This window comes from Bubalus kerabau, chromosome 2 (genome assembly GCF_029407905.1).
Source record: "Bubalus kerabau isolate K-KA32 ecotype Philippines breed swamp buffalo chromosome 2, PCC_UOA_SB_1v2, whole genome shotgun sequence".
Classification (NCBI taxonomy): Eukaryota; Metazoa; Chordata; class Mammalia; order Artiodactyla; family Bovidae; genus Bubalus; species Bubalus kerabau.
In genome coordinates this window covers 73038433-73065441 of record NC_073625.1, presented here as the reverse complement: position 1 = coordinate 73065441, position 27009 = coordinate 73038433, and the positions used below count along the sequence as shown (strand labels likewise).

The window sequence follows — 27009 nt, the reverse complement described above, 5'->3', positions numbered from 1 at the left end:
TTACTCAAATCAGAGAGTGCTCATAGAAGCAGAAGTAGAGTTCACCTACCTAGCAATATTTAATAGTATTCTTTAAATTACAACTTCTTTTGACTTTAAGAATTATTATTATTTATTATATTTTCCTTTATATATGGTTTGTCATAGATGGATATTTGTAAATCACCCCTTTTTAATATGCAAGAAGGTCAACTTTCACCAGGAAAACACTCATAAGACTTAAGTTTAACAATTTTCTATTTCCTAGAATATATATTTGCATGGAAAGTGGGAAAGGTAGAAGGCTATTATTCTATCAGCAATAGTAATTTACCATAATGCCATTCTGAATTAGAGTTATAGTAAATTTAACTATGTGAACATATAAGAGAATCTTAAATAAGGAAATAATTGATATTCATTCATTGAGAAAAGTACCTCTGTCTTAAACTCTTGACTCTAGCAAAACTGAGTCAGTTTTTCATCCAATCATTCAGCAAAAATGTATTGATTATCTACTCTGCTCTAAGTACTGTGCTAGGGCCAGGCATACTAAGTCATGACCCTGCTTTAAGTGCTCTTAAGCTTATACCAAAACATAAATCTTTGTCCCTGAAGAGTAACAAAAAAAGCTGTTGTCAAAAAAGAGGACTCTGAATTTACCTTGGGTTTTTTTTTGTCAGTAGTTCAATCTCCAAATTCACATTTAAAAATATGTAGGCAAAACTTTATTTTAATGATAAATCCTATTTTCATAATATTTTACTGTGTATTTCTAGCTTAAACACAACCAGTTTCCTTGTGTATTCTGTATGGTCTATGAAAGAATACAGTGAAGAAACCCTGTGAGATGCTTAATGGGGCTTAGAAATAGATTTGTGAAATTACCCAATCTTATTGTTCAGCAACTGGAAAAGAATCACTAACCTGGTGTTCCATTGCCTATATACTATCGAATTCCATCCAGTCCCGAGAATTAGATTAATGAGTAAAGACAGTATAGTAAAATAGAGTACCATGAAAATATGTGGATGCTTTGGAGTCAGAAATTTGAAATTAAATTCCAAATTCACTGCTTACTAATTGCATGACAGAGACCAGAGGAATTCTCTGAGCATTAGTTTCACCATCTTTAAAATGGGAATATCGTAATGTGAACTATGATTATGATGATGACTATGATCTTGATAGAGCTGTAAAAATGACGTGAGAAAATATACATATACATAAAGTGGTTTACTTAATATTAAGTAAACTAAAAGCATTCAGTTCAGTTCAGTTGCTTAGTCATGTCCAACTCTGTGAGCCCATGAACCGCAGCATGCCAGGCCTCCTTGTCCATCACCAACTCCCAGAGTCTACCCAAACCCATGTCCATTAAATCAGTGATGCAGTCCAACCATTTCATCCTCTGTCATCCCCTTCTCCTCCTGCCTTTAATCTTTCCCAGCATCAGGGTCTTTTCCAATGAGTCAACTCTTTGCATCAGGCGGCCAAAGTATTGGAGTTTCAGCTTCAACATCAGTCCTTCCAATGAACACCCAGGACTGATCTCCTTTAGGATGGACTGGTTGGATCTCCTTGCAGTCCAAGGGACTCTCAAGAGTCTTCTCCAACACCACAGTTCAAAAGCATCAATTCTTCAGCGCTCAACTTTCTTTATAGTCCAACTCTCACATCCATACATGACAACTAGAAAAACCATAGCCTTTATTAGATGGGCCTTCGTTGACAAAGTGATATCTCTATTTTTTGATATGCTGTCTAGGTTGGTCATAACTTTCCTTCCAAAGAGTAAGCATCTTTTAATTTCATGGCTGCAGTCACCATCTAGAGTGATTTTGGAGCCCAGAAAAATAAAGTCAGCCATTGTTTGAATATTATTTGTGATTATAATCAGAACAATTTTTACTTCTGTTTTCTCACGTACTATGCATTCTAATCAACTAAACTAGAAAATGAGAAAAAGAACTAATATTTAATTTGAAATCATTGTATGAAATCTTTTTCATTTAATGACCTGGACCCAGAATCTTAGGTCACAGTTACATAACCTAGTTTATCACAGAGATTATTTTAGTCAAATACCAAACTGCTTGAATGTTTTTTCTTTCTCTCAGTGGTAATGGATGATAAAATCTTCCAGTTTAGGAAGAACCATCTGGGCTTTCCTGGTAGCTCAGCTGGTAAAGAGTCCATCTGCAATACTAGAGAACCTAGTTTGATTCCTGTGCCAGGAAGTTCCCTTGGAGAAGGAAGAGGCTACCCACTCAAGTGTTCTTCTGCTTCCCTGATTGCCCAGACAGTTAAGAATCCGCCTGCAGTGTGGGTTCAATATCTGGGTTCAATCCTTGGATTTAGATGATCCCCTGGAGGAGGACATGACAACCCATTGCAGTATTCTTGCCTGGACATGAGGAGCCTGGTGGGCTGCAGTCTATGGGGTCAGAGTTGCTTAATGCAGCTAAGCACTAAGCACACCAATTCACTAAAAACTTTATTTGAATACATATTTTACATCAATTTTATCATTTAAATTCATTTTATCTCAACATATTTTCTAACAATCATTAAATCATTGTCCACATGGATCATTATATTCCTGATTCTTGTATCTTTGAAAGAATATAACACAGCAACATTGACTTTCCTTCTAATAGCAAAATTGAAAGCGGCTATAAGATGTTGTTTTCTCTTTGTTACTATATTGCTGCTTAAAAAGTTAGGTTTCATTCAACATTTTGTAGCATAATTTTGGAACCTGACACATAGTAAATATTCTATAATGTATGCTGCTGCTGCTGCTAAGTCGCTTCAGTCGTGTCCGACTCTGTGCGACCCCAGAGACGGCAGCCCACCGGGCTCCCCCGTCCCTGGAATTCTCCAGGCAAGAACACTGGAGTGGGTTGCCATTTCCTTCTCCAGTGCATGAAAGTGAAAAGTGAAAGTGAAGTCGCTCAGTCGTGTCCGACTCCTAGCAACCCCATGGACTGCAGCCTACCAGGCTCCTCCGTCCATGGGATTTTCCATGCAAGAGTACTGGAGTGGGTTGCCATTGCCTTCTCCCTCTATAATGTATAGACTTCTGGAAAAGTCAGTATTCACTGCGAATGATTTTTTTTTAATTGCTTCATTCTCTAAATTTTTAAAGTAGACATTCCTAAAAGCATCTACTTTTTTTTTCCTTTCCACCTCTATAAATGTAACTCTTATTTCTTCTCTTATCCCCAGAACAAAACAATGGAGAAAATGATAATGTACTTTCCATAATTATTTTAACCATATTTGACTAAAGCAGAAGTTTGAGTTTAATTTTAATTTGATCTTATAGAATTGTGACACAAATTTAAAGCTTCACAGACATAGTTTTTGTACTTAATTTTGTAATTCATTGCCTGGGTTTCTAATTAAATGTTCTCAGTACTTCATTTAAAGTACCCATTCCCTGCATTCCTCTTGATTAGTAGGAAAGAATCAATGAGAATTGATCCAATTTGTAGAACACAATTCTCATATTGATAGTAGTTTATATTCATTTGCTTTTCCCTAATCTTTTATTAATGGTCATCTTCAAAATGTCAATTAATGCCAAAGACCTCACAGTGATAATGCAAATCTATAAAGAAACTGGCTTGACACTTTACAGCAGGGCCAAAGGAAGAAGTTTTAGCATATATTTTCATAACTGAGAATGACAGAAATGAAGGGCAAAGAAGAAAACGCTAATGTTCCAAGCTATGAATTTCACACTCAATTAAAAAAATAAAAATAAATAAATGAAACAATTTAAACAACAGAGGCCTCTACATTTCCATAAAGTTACACTAACTGCCATAATATAATAAACAGTTTAGAGAAATATGGGTTGAATGGTAGTACAAACATACAAATATAAGTCTTTGTACTACAAAAATATTAGCTATTTTACTCATATCACTAGGAAAGAGAAACTTCATTGCATGATTTTCTGCTGCATATTATAGAGAAAAGTTTGGACCACTGAGTCCTCCTCTGTGATCCTTTAAACTTTTGGGAATGTTTTTCATAATAGATTGAGTAATAGTTAATGTTATGCCATATTTGCTTTAGTGCTTTTAATATACTTTTCTGAACCATCTGAAAGTAACTTAAAAGTAATTCATCCTTTACTTATTCAACATGTGTATCCTAGGAATACGTTTTGTTTTCTGTAGATTTTAATTTGGATCTTAAGTGTTGATTGAATTCAGGGCAAGCATTGTTAGCCCAGACACTTCCTAGGTGTTACTGTATGTTTTATCATGTAATTATCTTCCCACTTTTAGTTACCAGCTATTGGTGATATGAAATTTGCTTACTGAGTGCAAATGGTGACTGCCAGGTCGGTCTATCCATTATAAAAGTGAATTTTTTCTTATGCAGTTAGCAAGTAATCTGGGGTAATACATTTTCCCAGTATATGCTGTTCCCTACCATTTTTACCAAATGGATTTAGTGTCTTTTGATGATGCTTGTCTGAATGAATAATTTTGTTAGAGGTTGCTATATAATGATTTTTTTTCTAATTCAAAGTTTCCATTATTGTTTGGCATAGCTGTTGGGTAAACTTCAGTAAAGGAATTATTACATAAAATAACAAATTTCAAATTTACCCTTAATGTACCATTAAAGAAAGTTGTATCACCTTTAATACATTATTATATTTAAAGACAAAGTTTTCTGAAAGATACAGAAAAGCATAGGTCTTCATTCCCATTTATTATTGTTGTTGCTCTTATCAAATTTGTATAAGACTGTTACAAGAAGGCCCATTCATATATTATATAGCCTATACAAATATATGTGTGTATTATATGATTATGTATGTGGACACGCACCCCACTCCAGTACTCTTGCCTGGAGAATCCCATGGACAGAGGAGCTGGTAGGCTGCAGTCCATGAGGTCACTAAGAATCGGACATGACTGAGCGACTTCGCTTTGACTTTTCACTTTCATGCACTGGAGAAGGAAATGGCAACCCACTCCAGTATTCTTGCCTGGAGAATCCCAGGGATGGGGGAGCCTGGTGGGCTGCCGTCTCTGGGGTCGCTCAGAGTCAGACACGACTGAAGCAACTTAGCAGCAGCATATTGGACACATATAACCATATGCATTTTATATATGTGCATATATATTTTGTTTATATATTGTAGGTTTAGATTTGGCATACAACCCACTCAAAAAAAAAAAAAAAATAGAAATAAAACCGTATAGCAAAATCTACTAGAAAAAATAACCCCATAAGCCAGAGTCTAGTTTTAACTACAGATATTAACCTTTCACTGAATTGCAAATTATTAAAAATATAACACAGTGATAACTCTCTTAACATAGACAGGGAACATAGGAAATAAGTAGGTCAAAGGAAAGGATGATAAGCTCAGTATTTCGTGGGAGAAAGTGTGAGGTTTCTTGGAAATAAGCAGTGGAGATTAGATTTGGTGATTGGTAGAGAATCTAATAGGAGAAGGCAATGGCACCCCACTAGTACTTTTGCCTGGAAAATCCCATGGATGGAGGAGCCTGGTGGGCTGCAGTCCATAGGGTCGCGAAGAGTCGGACACAATTGAGCGACTTCACTTTCACTTTTCACTTTCATGCACTGGAGAAGGAAATGGCAACCCACTCCAGTGTCCTTGCCTGGAGAATCCTAGGGACGGGGGAGCCTGGTGGGCTGCCGTCTATGGGGTCGCACAGAGTTGGACACGACTGAAGCGACTTAGCAGCAGCAGCAGCAGAGAATCTAAGGACTGAAAAAAGTTTCATCATCTTCTAAAACAATAGCTGAATCCATGAGCCTGAATGAAGAAAGCTGCAGAGAGCATGTTGAACAAGAAATGGATGAGGTCTGGAGTCCTGTGAAAGACAAGCATTTAAAGAACATTGGGAGAGAAACAGAATTTCATAGATGAGTCATTAGGTCTGTATGACCTCATTGATTAGAATTAAAGTTTAGATCTAGAAAACAGCTTTTTGAAAAAAGAGCCCTAACATAAGAGAGGACTTAACTATAAAATTGGAATGGGTTACTTTGAAAAGCAGTGAAGATCATGTGGCCACTAAATTTAGATGAATTTGCAAATCCAATGAAAAATTGTTGTAAATCTTTCATATTTCTTTCATAATTTCTTTCATAAATCTAACATATTTCTAACCCTGAGTGTCTATACTTTTATGACTCATGAATTCTTTTTCTATTGAAAGAGATGTTTTATATGCTTTTGAAAGTACTAGGGATATAGAGAGTACAATAGCATCTAATTTATATCAAGTTAGTTTTTTTTTTCTGAGTATGGTAAAAGTTGCTCAGTCCTGTCTGAACTCTTTGTGATCCCATGGAGTCGGACATGACTGAAGTGACTGTAGTCCATGGAATTCTCCAGGCCAGAATACTGGAGTGGGTAGCCTTTCCCTTCTCCAGGGGATCTTCCCAACCCAGGGATCGAACCCAGGTCTCCCGCACTGCAGGTGGATTCTTTACCAGCTGAGCCACAAGGGAAGCCCAAGAATACTGGAGTGGGTAGCCTATCCCTTCTCCAGCGGATCTTTCTGACTCAGGAATTGAACTGGGGTCTCCTGCATTTCAAACAGATTCTTTACCAACTGAGCTATCAGGGAAGCTCTGAGTATGATACTTGTACAGAAATTACAGGTTTTGTATTTTCAAATTGTTGCAGACTGAAAGCTTACCACTTGAGTGAGATTCACATTCTTGGTTATCACCTTTCATTAATTCATGAATTCTCTTAAAGGAAAAAGAAAAAAAACTATTCAAGTCTGTTCAGCGTTGCAGGTCCAGTGTCAGACTTCAGGTTACCAATGTGAAACAGATGACCTGATCTTCAGGGAATTCGCCGTCTAGTGGGGTAACAGATGCACGGAAGCCAGCGCCCCTAGTGCCAGTGCATTTTTCAGTGTCCTGATGGCTTTTATCAACTGCAGCCACACCTACTTCAATTCAGGCCTGGATGGCTCTAAATAAGCACTAAATAATCTCTTGCCTCATTTATGTTCTATTCTACAGCTCACATAATCAATACCAGTTAACAAAAACTTTAAATATCTTTTGGACTCTCTCCTACGGCTCACATGCTGTTAGTCGAATGGTTGTTTGCTGTCATGATTACCTTTTGACAGAAAGGAAGAAGACAAAAGAGTGACATCTTTTGTTTCCTAGACCTAAAGGTCTGGCATAAAAAGTTAAAGTGTGAGTCACTCAGTCATGTCTGACTCTGTGCGGCCCCGTGGACTGGAGCCCACCAGGCTCCTCTGTCCATGGAATTGTCCAGGCAAGAATACTGGAGTGGGTTGCCATTCCCTTCTCCAGGGGATCTTCTGGATCAAGGGATCATACCTGGGTCTCCCGTGTTCCAGGCATATTCTTTACCATGTAAACCACTAGGGAGGCATATTAGTGATTAAAGAGAATACTAGGCAGACAGAATATACTGCACAAGTAAGGTAAGATTCATTGATGAATAGTCTGTTATTTCCTGAGCCTAGGAAGGGGCCAGAATGTTGATGAGTAGAAACAGGAAAGCAAATTCAGAAACCACTTAGGATAAGTTACACATAGGTGAAAAATCTACTTTTAGCAGACTTAGGTATCTTGTTTCAAATGATAGTGAACTTCCTTTCCTTGTCTCTGCTGTTTTTGTAATAATGTCCTGATTCTCATCAGAGAAGCTTTAATAAAAAAGCGTTCACAGGCCTTATCCCTAAAGTCTTATAATACCATTACAGACAAATTGACTTAGATTTGGATAGATTTTTACTGTATTTTCAACAGAGCGGTGAGATATATGTGCTTTCACATTAAATAAACTATCTCATCATAAATTGAAAGTAGTATTTCCTTTGAAAGAGGGCATCTGCTACTATAAATACGTAGTCTGTAAAATTAAAGTTGACCCTAAACACACTGTATCTTTTAAAACTTGATTGTAAACAGGGGTGGTCCCTTAAAAGCCTTTTAATACATTTGAGCAAGCACCTTCCGTTTATCTTCCTACATGAAACTCTTTTATTTGGTTAGTCTATCTGAGCAAGGTTACTTAGTTTGAGACAGAACATTGTCCTAACACTGCTTCAAAATACACAAAAATGCCTGGTTCCCATTCCGTCTTACTGCTGTGACTTACATCTCTGACCAAAACAATCTGTGCATATAAATAAGTTAACAGACTGGAGGGGTAGCTGGCGCACTGGTTCCCTGCCCTACCACTCCCAGAGTTGGTTTTAAGGACAAACATGACAAGAGCCATGGCTGGGAAGGCAAGGATGAATAGAGTGATAATGAGCCCTCTTTTTTCCCCTTTAGTCTGCAGAGATCTGAACCTTTTTTCCCTTCATTTTAACCTCACCAGGGTAATTAAATGACACATGGACTGGGGAGGAGGGAAGACAGGGACAGGGTCGTTAAACATGCTACATGCAAAAAGCCACAAAGCAGACTCACGTGGGACTTTTTATCCTCTTTTAAAATGTTCTACAGCCTCCTTGAATAGCGATGTCTAAGACAAAATGTGTCAGCTTAGCTAAAAAAAAAAAAAAACTAGCAGGGACACAAAATTAATGACCCCTGTGCTGTTTCTAAAGGGGCATTACCTGCGTGTCCTGGCTGCCTCATTCATAAGTGACAGACTTTCCTTCCTCGAGTAAACAGCTGTGCTTCTTCACTGCTCAGACTAAGAAACCCTCTGTAGCTGCTGTTTAAGGTGGTTAAAAACCCTACAGAACAGCACAACTCGAATGACCTAGGACTCTCTGGTATTCGATCTAGGAGGTAGGCACTTGGGTTTTATTGTGTCTGTCTGCTTATCCACAACAGAGCTTAGAGACTCTGCCCATATTTATCTAACACACAGAGATAAGACACACAGTGACTGAGCACCAGTGAAATCAGTGGTGTCACTGGGTATGTATATCTATTTATACAGCAGCTCAGCTTTTGAATATTGGGACTTGAATGCAATTATGCTTAGCCTAAAATTCAACATAGGAAAATTGATGTGCAGTTTGAAAAACATACAAAACCATTTCTTTTATTCAAGAAAAGTGAGAATGAATGAATGAAAGTACCTGTCTGGGTGATTGTAATCTAGAATCAAAAGCAATTTGGAATGTTTTCAAATATTCAAACCCAAATGTGCAAAGTTAAGTCTCCTTTTACACATGCATTCATTTTAGTGAATTTATCTCAGTCCTTTAAGATGACAAATTGCTGCCTTTTGAGAGATGGGATGTTGCAGTGCTTTCTTTACCGCTGCTCAGAAAAGTATGACGTTTTTATCATCTGCCCTCTTCTTTGACAAGACCCTCTTTCTCCGCACACCCTCCCCTCCTCCACCACCCATATGAGGTACAGTCCCTGGAGTCTGTAATTGGCAGGAGATGAAGCGATGATGGGGAGTGATCACAGTCAATAGCTTTGATTAACAATAAGGTAGAAAATTAGCAATGCTAGCATTCAGTCAGTCACCCTGCCCTCTCCCTCCTCCATATGCTCTCTCAGTCCGTGCTGGCGGCCTCACAGAGGGCAGTCAGAGCCCTTTCGCCAGCTTTGAAGTGCAGCAAAGGTGCAGGCAGAGCAGAGAATTAGGGAAATTAAGGAGCAGAAGTAGCAAGTGTAAGCCATGATGCTGAGACCTTCGCAGGGCTTCGCGTGCCGCAGGAGGGGCGAGGAGCAAGTGTGCTGTGTGTTGTCCCTGTGTGTTTTTCTGTCACATGTGGATTTACTTGTGTCTGGACATGCTGTGATCGAAATGGCAACCACTGTTACTGTGACCCCATCAGCAGCTCTGGTGTTGTTTTCGACAGACCCTGAAGACGTAGAGAGGGGAAAAGACCACGGGACGCCCATCCCCGCCTCTGATAACGATGACAATTCGCTGGGCTATACAGGTAGAGTGTTTCTTTCCCAGATACTAACCTTCCATTTCTCCTGAAATGCATCCACCTCCATCAGTCATCAACCACCTGTGTAAAATTATCTTTCTAACCATCCCTACTTGCTGCTAACAACCCCAACAACTTTTTCTCCTCATTTTCCAGATTTTATTCATTCTTCAGCTGGGAGACCATATTGCTAGAGTAAACACTCTGGGGAAGAGAAATGTAACATGAAAACTGCTTGCATTTCTGTTGTCTATTACTTTTAATATAAAAGGATGTTTATCAGCCTGCAATATTGGTGTCGCTAATATGTTTAGAAGCATCATACATTCTTAGAGTTTTAATATCTAACTAAATTGCTATCAAAAGAGATAAAAGACTACTTTCAAGTAATTGAGGATCAAAATTATCCGTACTTTTGTTTTTTGTTGATATGCCTGTAGTCTTACCAACAACAGAAAGCAAACTCTTAACAAGAGTGTTATGAATCAGAATTACCAACTTAGATCTCAGGATTGTGTTTGCATGACTTCTTCTTACCTGATCTACACACCAGTTCTTAAATAGATGCATGCGTATATCAGCATAAAAGTAACAATTTAACTGATTGAATCTATTAGAAATAATTCATATTACAAATGTCTAAGAATGATTATGCTGGAAATAATGAAAATGTTTCAGGCAGAATTTGTAAGCATAGTTATAAACATAGCTGCATAAGTTATGCATCTGAGACAATTTGACTAAATCTTTAGATAAAAGCAAAGATTGAAATACAACACTCTTAACCCATTGGATCAGAAAATGATGTGACAGTGGTCATGTTGTAATAGCAGCTGTTTATTATGTTCTTTTCATAAGTTCTTGTTAGCACAGTTTCATAGAATTTGCCAGCTTGTGGGCTGTAACTAGGGGTGTGTGGGGGGGAGAGTGGGTATGTGGTAAAGTAGCTGGGGTTAGAGATAATGGAGATGTGTATAATTATAATCTTACAGATGGTTGTATTCAAAAGAGAATAAACCAACAGATACATTTCACCTTGGTATAAAATAATAAACTGGTACTTTGGAAGCATCTTCACTATGTTCATAGTAATAATTATCTCCAATACTATCGCTCATCTACAAAATTCAGGGTTTGAAACATGCGAAACAACTATGAAAATTAATAGCACTTTTATAAGCAGCTTTAATACTTTTAGTCATAGATAACTCATTCTCATTTCTCCCCTATCTTCCAACATAATAACTGAGATTAAAGTACCACCCAATCAAAGCCCATTGGTGGTGAGGTGGTGAGGGAATTTGTATGATACTTTTTCAGAAACTTAGAATAAGAGCTGTAAATATCATTTCTTAATAGCATAAATACTGAGAAAGTTCATATTTATGAAAGGAGGAATCCAACATAGTGTTCTTTCTCAGGGGTATCTTCATTTGTCAGTGCATCTTAGTTCAATTCCCTGTGCTCACTGTCTAAACAACTGCATTGTTTAGATATACTAATAGGGTTTGCACTTTGTCTTTTATGGATTTTCTGAAAATTATATATAACCAATGCATAAATCATGTTGGAGTATTGAATTAAGAGAACCTCAATAAAAATGCATTTAAGACTAAATGTAGCATTTTGGGAATTTTTCATTCTTATTTATTTTTCTTCGTTGGGTTATTCAGTAATCAGATTTCTGCTCTGAAACATATCATTAGATTAGTTAATAGGAGGAGGTAGATCACTTAAAATATCATCTTTAGATTCTGCATGGGAACTAATTAAAGCAGCACCATTTAATGTGAAGTGCCTGGAAAAACAATCTCCTGAATGATCTTGTTCCTGAGACTGGAACAGTTTGTCCTACTCTTACACCAAAGCAAGTGTGTTTCATATATTTTACTTCAGTGGAGCTAATTATTCGAGAACTTCTTTTCTACTATATGAATTAGACATGCTGTTTGTGTCTCTTTTATTTGCATACTGACCTTTTCTTTGCTCATTAAAACCTCCATTGGAAGTGATAAAAATTCAATAGGAAAAAAATGTATTTTGTCTGCTTGATTACAATAATAAAGATTTTCGTTGCCTCTGAAGTTGACATAATCACACGAAGTATTAAATGAAACTACCTACAGATTTCTTTTTGTATGTGTGTCAGTTTGTGTTGTTTGTGTGTCTGTGTATGTGAATTCCTTTTACTATGACTGTGTATAACTTAATTGTTAGAACCTTTTATTTTATAAGAGGTAACTCAGTTCAGAGGAAAGTAAGATGACCTATCTGCTCAGGAACATTTTTACATATTTAACATAAATTGACTGTAGTTTAGTACATCTAGAGTTGAGTAACTCTGGATATGACAGAAAGAGCATTGTCAGAAATAACATATAAATATTAAACATCACAGAGAATATGAAACAGTTGTCAAATCACTGACATGAGTTAGTTGCAAGATAAACTTCTAAAAATGTTAACAAGTAAATGTATCACGTGTTGTTTGAGGTGTCTATATTTTTGGTACAGTTTCTCAAAATGACTGTGCAAGTTGTATCTACTGGTAGACTAGATATTTATTTTTCAGTACATGTTGCTTCATTTTGTTGAGCTGATACGTAGGACTTACCTTCCTTCTCCTAACATTCATAAGTTTAAAGAAGAAAAGTTTCTCAGAAGGAGTCATGCAATTCTGGAAAACATATTTACAGCAACATGAAACAGTCCCAAAGAAGAAAATCACCAGTTTACTAATATTCACATCCACACACCCCCAATTCTTTCTTTTTCTACCACTATAAAGAGTACAATTTCCACTACGGCTAATTTGTCACTCAACATCTGCTCTGTTGCTCAGATCACTGGGGACCATCACTATCAAACTGACCCATCAAACTAGAATCCAAGTACTCATATCATACACATGAAATTTTTATCAATGATGTAGTCCACAAATGATAATCTTTTATTAATGGTACTTATTATTAAACCATATACTGTACTTATCTAAATTACATAATGGATTTAATTGAGAGGCCCAGGAAAATATAGAAATATGGAGTTTAAGGAAGAAATAAAATTGACCCTTTTTCTCCTTGCCATCTTCAGATACAATACTATAAAGTTATGTAAGGTTTGAAAGTATTTTAGTCTTTCTTCTACTAATCAATGAATACAGAATAGTTTCTAAGGTAGGTTGACAGTATGTTATTAGAGTGAACTTCTGCATTTTTTAAAGAGAAGTAGCCCATTTCCTGTTTAACTAATTGTGTCATAAATATTGGGGATTATTTTACAGTCAAAGTATATAGAGTTTGTTGCAAGAACAAGTGAGGTGGGATTTCAAATCAGCACTTTGTGGGGTCAGACAGACATCCCAAAGAAGTTGAATATGTAATGATCAATTATTTTGTTAAAGGAGCTTCTACAAAGAGTACGTTGTCCATTGACTTCTAGAAATCATATGGTGTTTTACAAATTTGAAGAAACCTAAGTAACACATCCAAGAATATTTAAATGTCTGAAATATATACAGAAATCACACCCAGCTTTAGTCAAGCATGAAATTTATCAATATATAAAATATATATTTTATATATATATAAAATATATATTTATATATATATAAAATATATATATTTTATATATATATAAAATATATAAAAAGTTAGGGAATAAGTGAGAGCTAATGACATCCTAGTAGCATGTTTAATATTTCCAGAAAGTTGTGATTATTAATTAGAAAACAAATGAACTTTATATGTTTCTTAAGTATCAGAAAAAGCCTGTAAATTTGATGAGTAATATCTAAAATACATCCTTTTTCCCATATCTACATACTAAGGATAAGATAATGTCCCCCATCAACCTAGGTCTGTTTGAGGATTAGTTTCCTATATTTGCAGTAGCATATCAGGAGAAAAGCTAAATGTAAATTTGAAAATCTTAAAATTGAACAGTTATCAGAATTATGTTCAGTGCCAATATAAGAACAGTCTTATGGACTCTGTGGGAGAGGGAGAGGGTGGGAAGATTTGGGAGAATGACATTGAAACATGTATAATATCATGTATGAAACGAGTCGCCAGTCCAGGTTCCATGTACAATACTGGATGCTTGGGGCTGGTGTACTGGGACAACCCAGAGGGATGGTATGGGGAAGGAGGAGGGAGGAGGGTTCAGGATGGGGAACACATGTATACCTGTGGCGGATTCATTTCAATATTTGGCAAAACCAATACAATATTGTAAAGTTTAAAAATAAAATAAAATTTAAAAAAATAAATAAATAAAATAAAGATCATGAGACACTACTCAGTTGCAGGCAAGCTGCCATCTGCAAGGCTAATGTAATTATAGAGACTAAAAAAAAAAAAAAAAAAAAAAAAAAAACCACAAAAATAACATTGGGAAAGCCAGACTCAGACAGTTATAGCAATGCAAGAAGTTCCAGACAAAGTTGGTCACCTCATGGTGCAAGAGAGAAGATTTGCCCAGCTCAGAGCCAACACACAAACACAATACAAATGTGGACATTCAAATCAGTAGAACTCAATTACAAATCTGATCACCCCCAAACATGTACCTATTGATTTTATTAGCTTATCCTGGACATGAAAATAAAAACTGTGAAACTTAAAAAAAAAAAAAATCTAGCCATGGAATGTCAGAATTGCAGAGTAATTTCAAATGGGGATAATGGAGTCTTCTATGAATCAACACTACCTCCAAATAAAGTTTGGTTATAATTATTTGGTGAGAAACAAAATATATGCTCTATTAAAAAAAAAAAAATCTTGGAGTGGGTAGCCATTCCTTCTCCAGGGGATCTTCCCGACCCAGAGATCAAACCCATGTCTCCTACATTGCAGGCAGATTCTTTACCATCTGAGCCATGAGGGAAGCCCCAGCATGTTTTCTCATATGCACACAAACAACATCCCCCAAACCATGTTTGCCTCACATTTTGGGATCTTAACAGGTAACTGTTCATTTATGGTGGCATTGATTCTTCTGTCATTCTGCATTCTTAATGCTGTAGCTTCCTGACTAAAACCAAACAGAAGCTTCATTGTAGTGTGTGCACCTTTTAAAAAACTTATGTATTGATACTGATAAGTAGCATTTATTATCACTTAATGGGTGCAGTGAAGTTTTCTAAGCACTTTACATGACTTAATTCAATTAATCCTCATGACAATCCTCTCAGAAAGATGTTGTTATTAATAGTGATAATACCTAATGTCTGCTTCAGTATTCCAGAAGAGAAATTAATGGCATTTTCCAGCATCATAAAGGTTGTAAGGGGTTGTTCTAATTATAAGCTACATTTCAGCACACATTTAGAAGTTAAATAGATTAGTCATGTTCCTTCTACCACAACAATACCAGTGCTAAAGTAACCAGTATTTTAAGTCTCTGCTGAGCTCATCCTAGGTTCATTATTATCACAATAATAAAGGCACATGTTGTTTAAATCAAATAAGACAAAAGCTTTAAACAAGAATAAGTAGGTCTCTACTCTCCCTCCTTATTCTTGAACCTACCTCCCTTTAATCTATTTTCTTACTCTTTTAGATATTTCTTCTGATAATTTCCTTTATATTTTTAAATAAATTGAATCTGCAAGTACTTCTTGACTTGTCAGTTTTATACATTATCTCATAATCTTTTTCCCTCTTCTTCCACTATCACATTCTTTGTTATTAACAGTCAGAGTTTACATTGGTAAGGCTTAAGCAAGTTGTCCCTTTGTGACTCTACCACAGAGACAAGTGAAATACTAAAATTGCATTGCCATCTTTGTACAAGACTGTTCATTTTCTGGAACTAATCATTGAAGTTTAACTTCCTAAGTGCTTAGTTATGTCCAATATTCCATTGATTGGAGGTTTTTTTAGATGTCTTTCTCATAAAAGCCTCCATTTCTGTTTCAAACTGATTTCTCTCTAGACCTGGGACTTTCGGACCTTCTTTCATCACTCTCTTATATTAGTTCTCCTATTTCCCAGCAGCCAGTTCTTCCACTTTCCTGGTTTATCTTCTCTTTAACAGAAGCCTAGTCTTCACAAAATATATCATAATAAAACTTTTAAAACATCAAGAACAAAGAACTCTTACTATAATTAACTTTACTGTGGCTTATCCATGTTTGCTTGCTTATTTGTTCAAATGCTGGGTACTGGATCAGTCATTCAGTTCAGTCACTCAAAGGGAAATTTTCTTAAATTATTTTTTGATAATTCTCATCTCTACATCCCCCGTTCTGAAATTGCTGTTAATCAGACTGTGAACCCCTTACACTGATTCATTAAGTCTCTTGTCCTTTCTTTCCTAATTTCTAATTCTTTGTTGTTTTCTCTCCTAATTTCTGGGAAACATCCTTGATATTTACTGTCTACCATTGCTTTTAGCAAAATATTTTATCTGTTTATTATGATAAGTTTCTGAGAGGTCTTTCTTATCCTTTGATGTCTAAAGAACTTCCATAAGTCAAGATTTCAAACTAATTTTACTGACAATTGCTTTTTATGCTAAACCTCTGAGTCTTCAGGTTTCCCTAGTGGCTCAGTTGGTAAAGAATCTGCCTTCAATGCAGGAGACCTGACTTCCATCCCTGGGCTTGGAAGATCCCCTGGAGAAGGGAATGGCTACTCACTCCAGTATTCTTGCCTGGAGAATTCCATGGACAGAGGAACCTGGTAGGCTACAGTCCATGGGGTTGCAAAGAGTCGGACAGGACACAGTGACTTTCACTTTCCCTTTCTGAGTCTTCTAATATATGGGTAAATTATTAGAAGTCTCTTCATAATCAATTTATAGGTGAGAAAACTGAGACTCTTAAAGTTATTATGATTTAACCACAATAGTATAGATATTTAGCAGTGAAAACTTAACTAGAACCATGTCTCTCAAATCTGACTTTCAGTGCATTTTTTAACTTAAAATATGTCATAGAGTCAATTGGAAATGAGGAAGTATAAGAAAATACACTACTGAACACATTAAAATCAACGCTACACTTAAGTGGTTACATATTAATATATTTTTAAGCCCTTTCTATTTGGCTCTAGAAAATAATATACTAATATGCAAATTCATACAAAATACCTATACTACTCTTCATGAAATATTGGAGTGATCATTTATTTATTTACATAAACAAAACCAGTTTTTTCTGGAGTTAATAATTGAATTTTATTCATATTAAGTACCTACCCTGGGGAGGGCATTGTACAGGGGACACGGGTATTTAAGATTTAAATTTTGTTAAAATCAGTACCATGCATGACTCTTCTTTGGATCATCATATCTGATGAATCCCTCATTAACTTGTTCTTTGCAACTTGTGCATCACACATTTGCGCATCATAGGGAATTAATAAACATTCACTAAAATGATAAGTTAAACCATCTCTACTTTCTGTTAACCCATATTGGGAAGAAAATCATAGTATCATATCAATATAACCAATTGGTTTAGTCTTTCAAAGTAAAGGGAAAGAGACACATTTTTTCCAGATTATAAAGTGTAAAATGTGTGGGTTTTTTTTTTTTTTTTTTTTTTATAATGACCTCAATTTTCAGGCAGTTCTGCCAGTTCTCTGAAAATATGAAAAGGAAGCAAATGAGACAGAAGATTGGGATACTGGGTTACACTCATGTATACCACTCCAAAATTCTTGCTTTTTGAATTAAAGCAAAAGAAAAAACCGGCTTTATTTTTGTGATAATTGACATAGGGAGTAGACATGCCTAACTTTGCCTTCCTAAAGTTTAAGGGACGTGGAACACGGAAGCTTCAGGTGAATTTTAGAATTGAAAATTAAGCTGAACCAATAACAACAATGGGATTCTATGAAAGAAGATTTCAAAGCAGTCTATTTCAATTAATTTTTTTATATTAAAAATCAAATTTTGTGTTATCCTAACATTATTAACAATAATTATAATCCCAGAGTTTGTAATGAATATTTTGGAGATTTAAATCATTGCACAAAGGTGTTGACTAAGGCACTGATTGTTATATTTAGTATTTTATAACATTTTCCATCTGGAAAACCTTGTAGCTACACATTTTGAGTAGAGGAGGAAAGAGTAAAGTGTATCAGCTTCTACAAAATGGAAAAACCTTGACTTTAATAGGAAAATTTCATCTAACTTTATTTTTTTAGTTAGATGTTCCAGAGGAGAAAACACTTTACATGAATAGTTTTGATTTGAATTTTTGAAAGAATGCTTTTCTTTTGATTTCTTTTAATATATCCCAAAGTAACAAATTTTAGAGATGTGTAGATAAGTAGATACACTCTGAAACATAAAGTCAGTTCAGTTCAGTTGCTCAGTTGTGTCTGACTCTTTGCAACCCCATGGACTACAGCACGCCAGGCTTTCCTGTCCATCACCAACTCCCAGAGCTTACTCAAACTCATGTCCATTGAGTCAGTGATGCCATCCAACCATCTCATCCTCTGTTGTCCCCTTCTCCTCCCACCTTCAATCTTTCCCAGCATTAGTGTCTTTTCAAATGAGTCAGTTCTTCACATCAGGTGGCCAAAGTATTGGAGTTTCAGCTTCAGCATCAGTCCTTCCAATGAATATTAAGGATTGATTTCCTTTAGGATGGACTGGTTGGATCTCCTTGCAGTCCAAGAGACTCTCAAGGGTCTTCTCCAGCACCACAGTTCAAAAACATCAATTCTTCAGCACTCATCTTTCTTTATGGTCCAAATCTCACATCCACACGACACTACTGGAAAAACCATAGCTTTGAGTAGATGGAATTTTGTGGGCAAAGTAATGTCTCTGCTTTTTAATATGCTGTCTAGGTTGTTCATAACTTCTCTTCCAAGGAGCAAGAGTCTTTTAATTTCATGGCTCCAGTCGCCAACTGCGGTGATTTTGGAGCCACCCAAAATAAAGTATTAGGCCCTTTTTAAGTGTGAATGACATCCTGAAGACAGAGATCCTATGCATATGAGGGATTCAGAGTAAGAGTTTTTAGAGAGGTTTAACAAATTTTGAAGAAATAAATAATTCTTGTGTTGTATCAGCCACAGTAAAATGGACTACCTAATTATCTCATGAAATCAGTAAGATCCTCATTTACACAACAATTTATGCAAAGTAATTAATATTTTAGCTTAACTATTCTCCACTTTGACTACAGAGGCAAGACTTTGGAAATGACTACCTCATAACCTAATAAGACACATCCCAAGTTCAAAGCCTTCCAAGAAGTTTTCATTGTTGTTGTTTAGTCACTAAGCCTTGTCTGACTCTGTGACCCCACGGACTGTAACCTGCCAGGCTCCTTTTTCCATGGAATTCTCCAGGCAAGAATACTGGAGTGGGTTGCCATTTCCTTCTCCAGGGGATCTTCCCAACCCAGGGATCAAAACCCATGTCTCCTGCACTGGCAGGCAGATTGTTTTTTTTATCACTGAGCCACCAGGGAAGCCCACCTAGCAGTACGTGCCAGCAACATGATGCTTAGCTTCCAGCCATGAACTGTCAGCTTACAGTCATGAGTAGAGTCGCATGCCTGCACTTCTTCAGAACCCTGCTTAAAGTCCTATGGAAGCCATGCTCCACCTTTTCTGTTTTAGCTTTTATGATTCATAAAAAGGAAATAATATTTGTCACTCATTAATATTTTGAAACTTTAAACAGAATTGGCTAATTTTCCTGATCTCTAATTTTTAGAGAGATTTATAGGAAATGATCATTTTTTTTCCTCCTTACAGTCATTTCTATAGATTTTTTTCCCCACAATTCATAGACTTCAGTTATCCAAAGAGTTAATACTTGGAGGGCCATGTAATCAGTACATAGCATTTGCTATAAAATTAAAGTATTTTATTATTATTACTTTATACTGCTTCTAGAAACTACTGAATCAGCTAAAGGTTAGTACTACAACTATGGGATCATTGCTTTCCCCTGAAGCGCAAGGTGCTCAATGCTGTGATTCTACTGCCAAAATTTGCCATCATATCAAGTCCCATTGGGCTTCACTGGAGGCTCAGATAGTAAAGAATCTGTCTACAATGCAGAAGACCAGGGTTTGATCCCTGGGTCTGTAAGCTGTCCTGGAGGAGGGCATGTCAACCCATTCCAGTACTTTTGCATGAAGAATTCCATGGACAGAAGAGCCTGGGGGCTACAGTTCATGGGGTCGCAAAGAGTTGGCCATGACTGAGCAACTTTCACTGCACGATGGATTTTCTCTGTCATGTGGCCCAGACAAGAATGCTGATTTGCATGGCAAGCTGGATCAGTAGGGCAACCTTCTCTTGCTCTGTGTCACACTCAAAAGGGATAGCATTGAGGGCAGTTGATTAATAGGAAGAAAAAGCTCACCCAAATGTGTTATATATTTCTGCCATTATCCAAAGATACCCAACAAGCAGACATATTACTAAAAAATGTGGGCCACTTTGGCAAAAATATCCTGACAGGAATATACCGTTAAACTTCACAGAAATAGTAGGCAAAAAGAACCTGTTTTTTTGTTTTTGTTTTGTTTTTTTATGGGATTTTTTTTTTACATACTTTGGAATGTTTAGTTCTTACAAAGTCATAGAATAACTGCTGCTTACTGCTCACCAAGATTTATGAGCATGATTTCAACAATCTGCAGGACCAGGATGTTGACTTGGGGATAGTGAGATGATCAAGATCTCACAGGAATAAATATAGAGGGTTGATGTACCCTTAGATAAGATGTGTAGCACCATGCCTACCAAGTGAAAGGAAAATTATTCTGGTATGATTTCTTTACTGGAGAAGAATGAAGAATGAATTTGCCAGAATAGTAGCTGCATTTTATGTGCCAGTGTCTGTTAATTTTCTCTGGTAAAAAGAAAATATCTGCAAGATTCTTTAACACTTAAATCTCCTGACTTAAGTACAGTAATCTTGTCATTTCTCCAAACCCTATCTCTGTTATCCCAGGACTTAGTTTAATGGAGAAAGTGAAGTGAAGTGAAATCGCTCAGTCACGTCTGACTCTTTGCGACCCCATGGACTGTAGCCCACCAGGCTCCTCCGTCCATGGGATTCTCCAGGCAAGAATAGTGGAGTGGGTTGCCATTTCCTTCTCCAGGGGATCTTCCCGACCCAGGGATCAAACCCATGTCTCCCACATTGCAAGCAGACGCTTTAACCTCTGAGCCACCAGGGAAGTGGAGAAAAGATAAGGTCAAATGCCCATTGTACAATGAAATAGTCCTTGAAATTGGCAGGAATTGGCTCATGTTTTCAGAGATCAGTTCCGTCGCTCAGTTGTGTCTGCCTTTGCAACCCCATGAACTGCAGAATGCCAGGCTTCCCTGTTCTTCACCAACTCCCAGAGTTTGCTCAAACTCATGTCCATCGAGTCAGTGATGCCATACAACCATCTCCAACTTCCTGCCTTCAATCTTTCCCAGCATCAGGATCTTTTCCAAGGAGTCAGTTCTTTGCACCAGGTGGCCAAATTATTGGAGCTTCTGCTTCAGCATCAGTCCTTCCAATGAATATTCAGGAATGATTTCCTTTAGGATGGACTCATTAGATCTCCTTGCAGTCCAAGGGACTCTCAAGAGTCTTCTCCAACACCACAGTTCAAAAGCGTCAATTCTTTGGAACTCAGCTTTCATTATGGTCCAACTCCCACATCCATACATGACTAATGGAAAAACCATAGCTTTGACTAGATGGGCCTTTGTTGGCAAAATAATCAGAGTTAGGGTATCTCATTTGATTTGTTGGTTTTACATATAGCAGCAATTCTAAAGACTTCTTACTATTGAAAAAAATGGTCCCTAGGAATTCCCTAGTGGTCCAATGGTTAGGACTCCGGGCTCTCACTGCCATGGCCTATGTTTAATCCCTGGTTGGGGAACTGCTGCTGCTGCTAAGTTGCTTCAGTAGTGTCCGACTCTGTGCAACCCTATGGACTATAGCCCACCAGGCTCCTCCATTCATAAGATTTTCCAGGCAAGAGTACTGGAATGGGGTGCCATTGCCTTCTCCAGGTTGGGGAACTAAGATCCCAGAAATCCCATGGCACAGCCAGAAAATAAAAGGTTTTTTAAATAAATACATTTTAAAAGCCTTCATTCAATGGGTCAAGGAGGACAGCTGTTATTTTGCCAATTGTTGATTCAACTATTTTTTCAAAAACTGAAAAGATTGTCACAAGATGGATTTTTCAGGCACACTGGCAGATGTGTTAAGACAAAGCTCTATCATTTGACTGATGAAATGCACTTGTGTTCCAGATCTCTAGATATTAATATCACACAATCTGCATCTCCCTTTCGTCAAATCAGACGTCTTGATAAATGGGCTTCCTTTAGGGAAATCCAGAAATAAAGTTATAGTACATAAATTTGATTTATGTAAAGGGTATTATGTGACCCTTTTTCATAACTACCAGGCCTCTCCTTCAGTTCTGGGGGTTCAAACCCACTCACTAGGTGACCACTCATGGCCTGGCAATTGAAGAGTGGACTCAAGTCAGGTCTTTTTTCACCAAACCTAGAGTTCTTTATTTATTTAAAAGTTAATTATACTTTGGTCACTTCACAAATATTTTAATTTTAGGAAGTCATGATGTGTAAACCACAACAAATATCCATGGGAGTTGGATGACTATTGGGAAGACCATGCTCACTTTGTCTCTGATAGTTAATTGTGACCATTTGGTCTTGGCCACCCCATGACCCTGGTAAAGAATCCACCTGCAATGTGGGAGACCTGGGTTTGATCCCTGGGTTGGGAAGATCCCCTCAAGAAGCAAATGGCTACTCCAGTATTCTGGCCTGGAGAATTCCATGGACTGTATCATCCATGGAGTTGCAGAGTCAGACATGACTGAGTGACTTTCACTTTTCACCCCATGACCCTATCATCCACATTGAAATCAGGGAGCTCATTACCATGACACTGCTTTCTAATTTCATCCCCAGCCTTCAAACAACAAAGGCTACAATGCTTTTCAAGGATGCAGGGGCTCCTCTCTGGAGCTTAGTACAAAATGCCTTGTTGATGGGATTGTCTAATGGGCCCTTGCAGGAAACAAAATTGGAGAATATGTCACAAATGATAAATCCACTCAAACATTTGAATCCCTCTATATCAGCACTGCCCAATAAAATTATAAATGCATGCCACAGATGCAAACCACATGTATACTTACACATTTTCTAAAAGCCATATTGTAAAACACAGTAAAAAGAAATAACTGAAATTGTTTTTTAAAATTATATTTTGCTTAACCTAATATAGACAAGATATTATTATTTCAATATGTAATCCATATTCAAATTATCATTGAGATAGCACTATTTTACTCTTTAAGGATTTAGATCAGCCGCATGTCAAATGCTTGATAGTCATATGGATTCCTCCCTCCCCATTATACCAAAGAATTTCAGGCATTTTCCAGATGTCCAAGTTGGTTTTAGAAAAGGCAGAGGAAGCAGAGATCAAATTGCCAACATCTGCTGGATCATGGAAAAAGCAAGAGAGTTCCAGAAAAACATCTATTTCTGCTTTATTGACTGTGCCAAAGCCTTTGACTGTGTGGATCACAATAAACTGTGGAAAATTCTGAATGAGATGGGCATACCAGACCACCTGACCTGCCTCTTGAGAAACCTGTGTGCAGGTCAGGAAGCAACAGTTAGAACTGGACATGGAACAACAGACTGGTTTCAAATAGGAAAGAAGTATGTCAAGGCTGAATATTGTCACCTTACTTATTTAACTTATAGGCAGAGTACATCATGAGAAACGCTGGGCTGGAGGAACCACAAGCAGGAATCAAGTTGCTGGGAGAAATATCAATAACCTCAGATATGCGGATGATACCACCTTTTGGCAGAAAGTGAAGAAGAACTAAAGAGCCTCTTGATGAAAGTGAATGAGGAGAGTGAAAATGTTGGCTTAAAGCTCAACATTCAGAAAACTAAGATCATGGCATCTGGTCCCATCACTTCATGGGAAATAGATGGGGAAACAATGGAAACAGTGGCTGACTTTATTTTTCTGGGTTCCAAAATCACTGCAAATGGTGACTGCAGCCATGAAATTAAAAGACTCTTACTCCTTGGAAAGAAAGTTATGACCAACATAGATAGCATATTCAAAAGCAGAGACATTACTTTGCCCACAAAGGTCCGTCTAGTCAAGGCTATGGTTTTTCCAGTGGTCATGTATGGATGTCAGATTTGGACTATAAAGAAAACTGAGCGCTGAAGCATTGACTCTTTTGAACTGTGGTGTTGGAGAAGACTCTTGAGAGTCCCTTGGACTACAAGGAGATCCAACCAGTCCATTCTAAAGGAGATCAGTCCTGGGTGTTGATTGGAAGGACTGATGTTGAAGCTGAAACTCCAATACTTTGGCCACTTGATGCGAAGAGCTGACTCATTTGAAAAGACCCTGATGCTGGGAAAGATTGAGGGCAGGAGGAAAAGAGGACAACAGAGGATGAGGTGGTTGGATGGCATCACCGACTCGATGGACATGGGTTTGGGTGGACTCAAGGAGTTGGTAATAGACATTGAGGCCTGGTGTGCTGCAGTTCATGGGGTCGCAAAGAGTCGGACAAGACCAGACACTGAACTGAACTGAACTTTACTTGCTAAATACATCACTTAAGACTAAGTTCAGTGAATACCAAGCAGACAGCTAGAACCACTTGCAGCAGCTCAAACTAGCCCTTGATTTCAGAATTTTTGTTAAATCTAATCATATTAATAAATGCAGCCACCTTAAAATTACTTTCCTTTGTTCCTGGTCCAACACATTTAGAATCATATTCTGTAGATATTCCTCAGGAGTCTGTTGGTATATATTAGCAAAATCTAGTAAGGCTCCTTTTCCTGAATTAGGTGTTATAATTGTGACATGTTGGCAATTGAATCTGATCTTTACTCTGGAGGTAATTAGGAGCAGTAGGGCAGGGTGCGAGGTGAATGAAAATCCTTTAATGTGGTCACTATCTGAACAACTCCAAGTAAGGCAACTCCAGCTTCATCCCTGGGAAGAAAAGACCCTTCCTGCTGTCGAGAGGAGGGCTCAAGTTTTTCTGAACCCATCCACATAATTCTATTCCAGTTTTCAGGTCCTGCACTTTCCCAGTCAATGCTCTAAATTTTCACGCAAGAGACCCCAGTCCAGCAATGCTGAGTCAGAATTTTAGCCACAAGAGCCCTGAGGCCATAAGCCACAAGATATTATCTGTGCCCCCGTTGGGCCTTGAGTCAAGAATTTAAAACTCAAAGAATTTAATTTCTTGAGTCAAGAATTTAAAAGTGACAAGTATGTCACTTCTCTAAATGATTCAGTGTACTCAAAAGAGGTAGGGCCACCCATATAGCCCCTGAGTGTTTTTTATTTATAATTGGAGTATAATTGCTTCACAATGTTTAATAATTTCTGTATTCACAACAAGGTGAATCAGCTGTAGGTATACATATATTCCCCTCCCTCTTGATCCTCCATCCCACTCCCATTCCATCCCACCCATCTAGGTCATCACAGAGCTGAACTCCCTATACTATGCGGCAGCTTCCCACTAGCTTTCTATTTTACATGGGGTACTGTAAATATATAGGGCTTCCCTGGCAGCTCAGATAGTGAAGAATTGCCTGCCATGCAGGAGACCCAGGTTCAATCTCTGGATCGGGAAGATCCCTGGGAGATTTGCCTGGGGATCTCCAGGGAAGTGGAGATACTGGCTACCCACTCCAGTATTCTTACCTAGAGAATTCCATGGGCAGAGGAGCCTGCCAGGCTGCAGCCCATGGAGTCACAGAGAGTCAAACATGACTGGGCACAGAGTGTATATATGTCAAAGGCACTTTCTCATTTCATCCCACCCTCTCCTTCCCCTGACCCCAGTGTCTGCAAGTCTGTTCTCTATGTCTGAGGCTCTATCCCTAACATCATAATAGTCTACGATAAAAACTGTAAAGCCCATCAAAGCCTTTCTCAGTTGGCATTTCATTACAGGTGACCAGAGGGGTTATATCATGGTACTGTTTTGTCACTTTAGAATACAAATAGCTAGGTTCTCATTTTCTTTTTCTATTCTAATTTTTTAATTGAGATCTAATTGATGGATAACATTATATTAGCTTCAAAATGTACAACAAAATGATTCAATATTTGTATAGTTTGCAAAATGATCACCGTAATAAGTCTAGTTAGCATCCATCACCATAAGAAGTTACAATTATTTTTTCTTGTGATGAGATATTTAAAATCTACACTAGAGACTCATTTTCTAATTGCATTCAGATTGTACTCACTTCTAATCAAGCAAGTGAGGTAACAAATGCCAGATTCTCATCCTGGAGGTCCTGGGGATAACAACTAGTGATTGCATAGTGGGTCTCTGTTTTCAAAACTATTGAGGATTTTGGAAGGAGTTGGTAGGGTTAAAGGAACAAGAAATTTCCCTAGATATTTTAATAAGAAAGGATTTTAATACAGGCAATTGGGTACTTTCAAAACTGTTGGAAAAAAGAGAAGCTAGACTTCTGAAAAAATTTGTTGTTGTTCAGCCACTTAGTCATGTCTGACGCTTTGCAATCCCATGCACTACAGCACACCAGGCTTCCCTGTCCTTCACCATCTTTTGCAGCCTGCTTAAACTCATGTCTACTGAGTCCGTGATGCCATCCACCTATCTCACCCTGTGTCGTCCCTCTCCTCCTGGCTTCAATCTTTCCCAGTATCAGAGTCTTTTCCAATGAGTTGGCTCTTCACATCAGGTAGCCAAATTATTGGAATTTTAGCTTCAGCATCAGACCTTCCAATGAATATTCAGGACTGATTTCCTTTAGGATGGATTGGTTTGACTTCCTTGCAATCAAACCTTGCAGTCAAGACTCTCAAGAGTCTTCTCCAACACCACAGTTCAAAAGCATTAATTCTTTGGTGCTCAGTCTTCTTTTTGGTCCAACTTTCACATCCACACATGACCACTGGAAAAAACATAGCTTTGACTAGATGGACCTTTGTCAACAAAGCAATATCTCTGCTTTTTAATATGCTGTCTAGGTTTGACATAGCTTTTCTTCCAAGGAACAAGCGTCTTTTAATTTCACAGCTGCAGTCACCATCTGCA

General features: G+C 37.5%; 1 protein-coding gene across 1 annotated transcript in view; it reads left to right on the top strand.

Moving 5' to 3' along the window:
• ROBO1 (roundabout guidance receptor 1) overlaps window positions 1-27009 on the top strand; it is a 1262210-nt gene that overhangs the window by 654877 nt on the left and 580324 nt on the right. The window contains exon 3 of the mRNA XM_055567829.1: window positions 9819-9902. Within this exon, the coding sequence (XP_055423804.1) occupies window positions 9819-9902 (84 nt within the window). The remainder of the gene's footprint in view (window positions 1-9818; window positions 9903-27009) is intronic.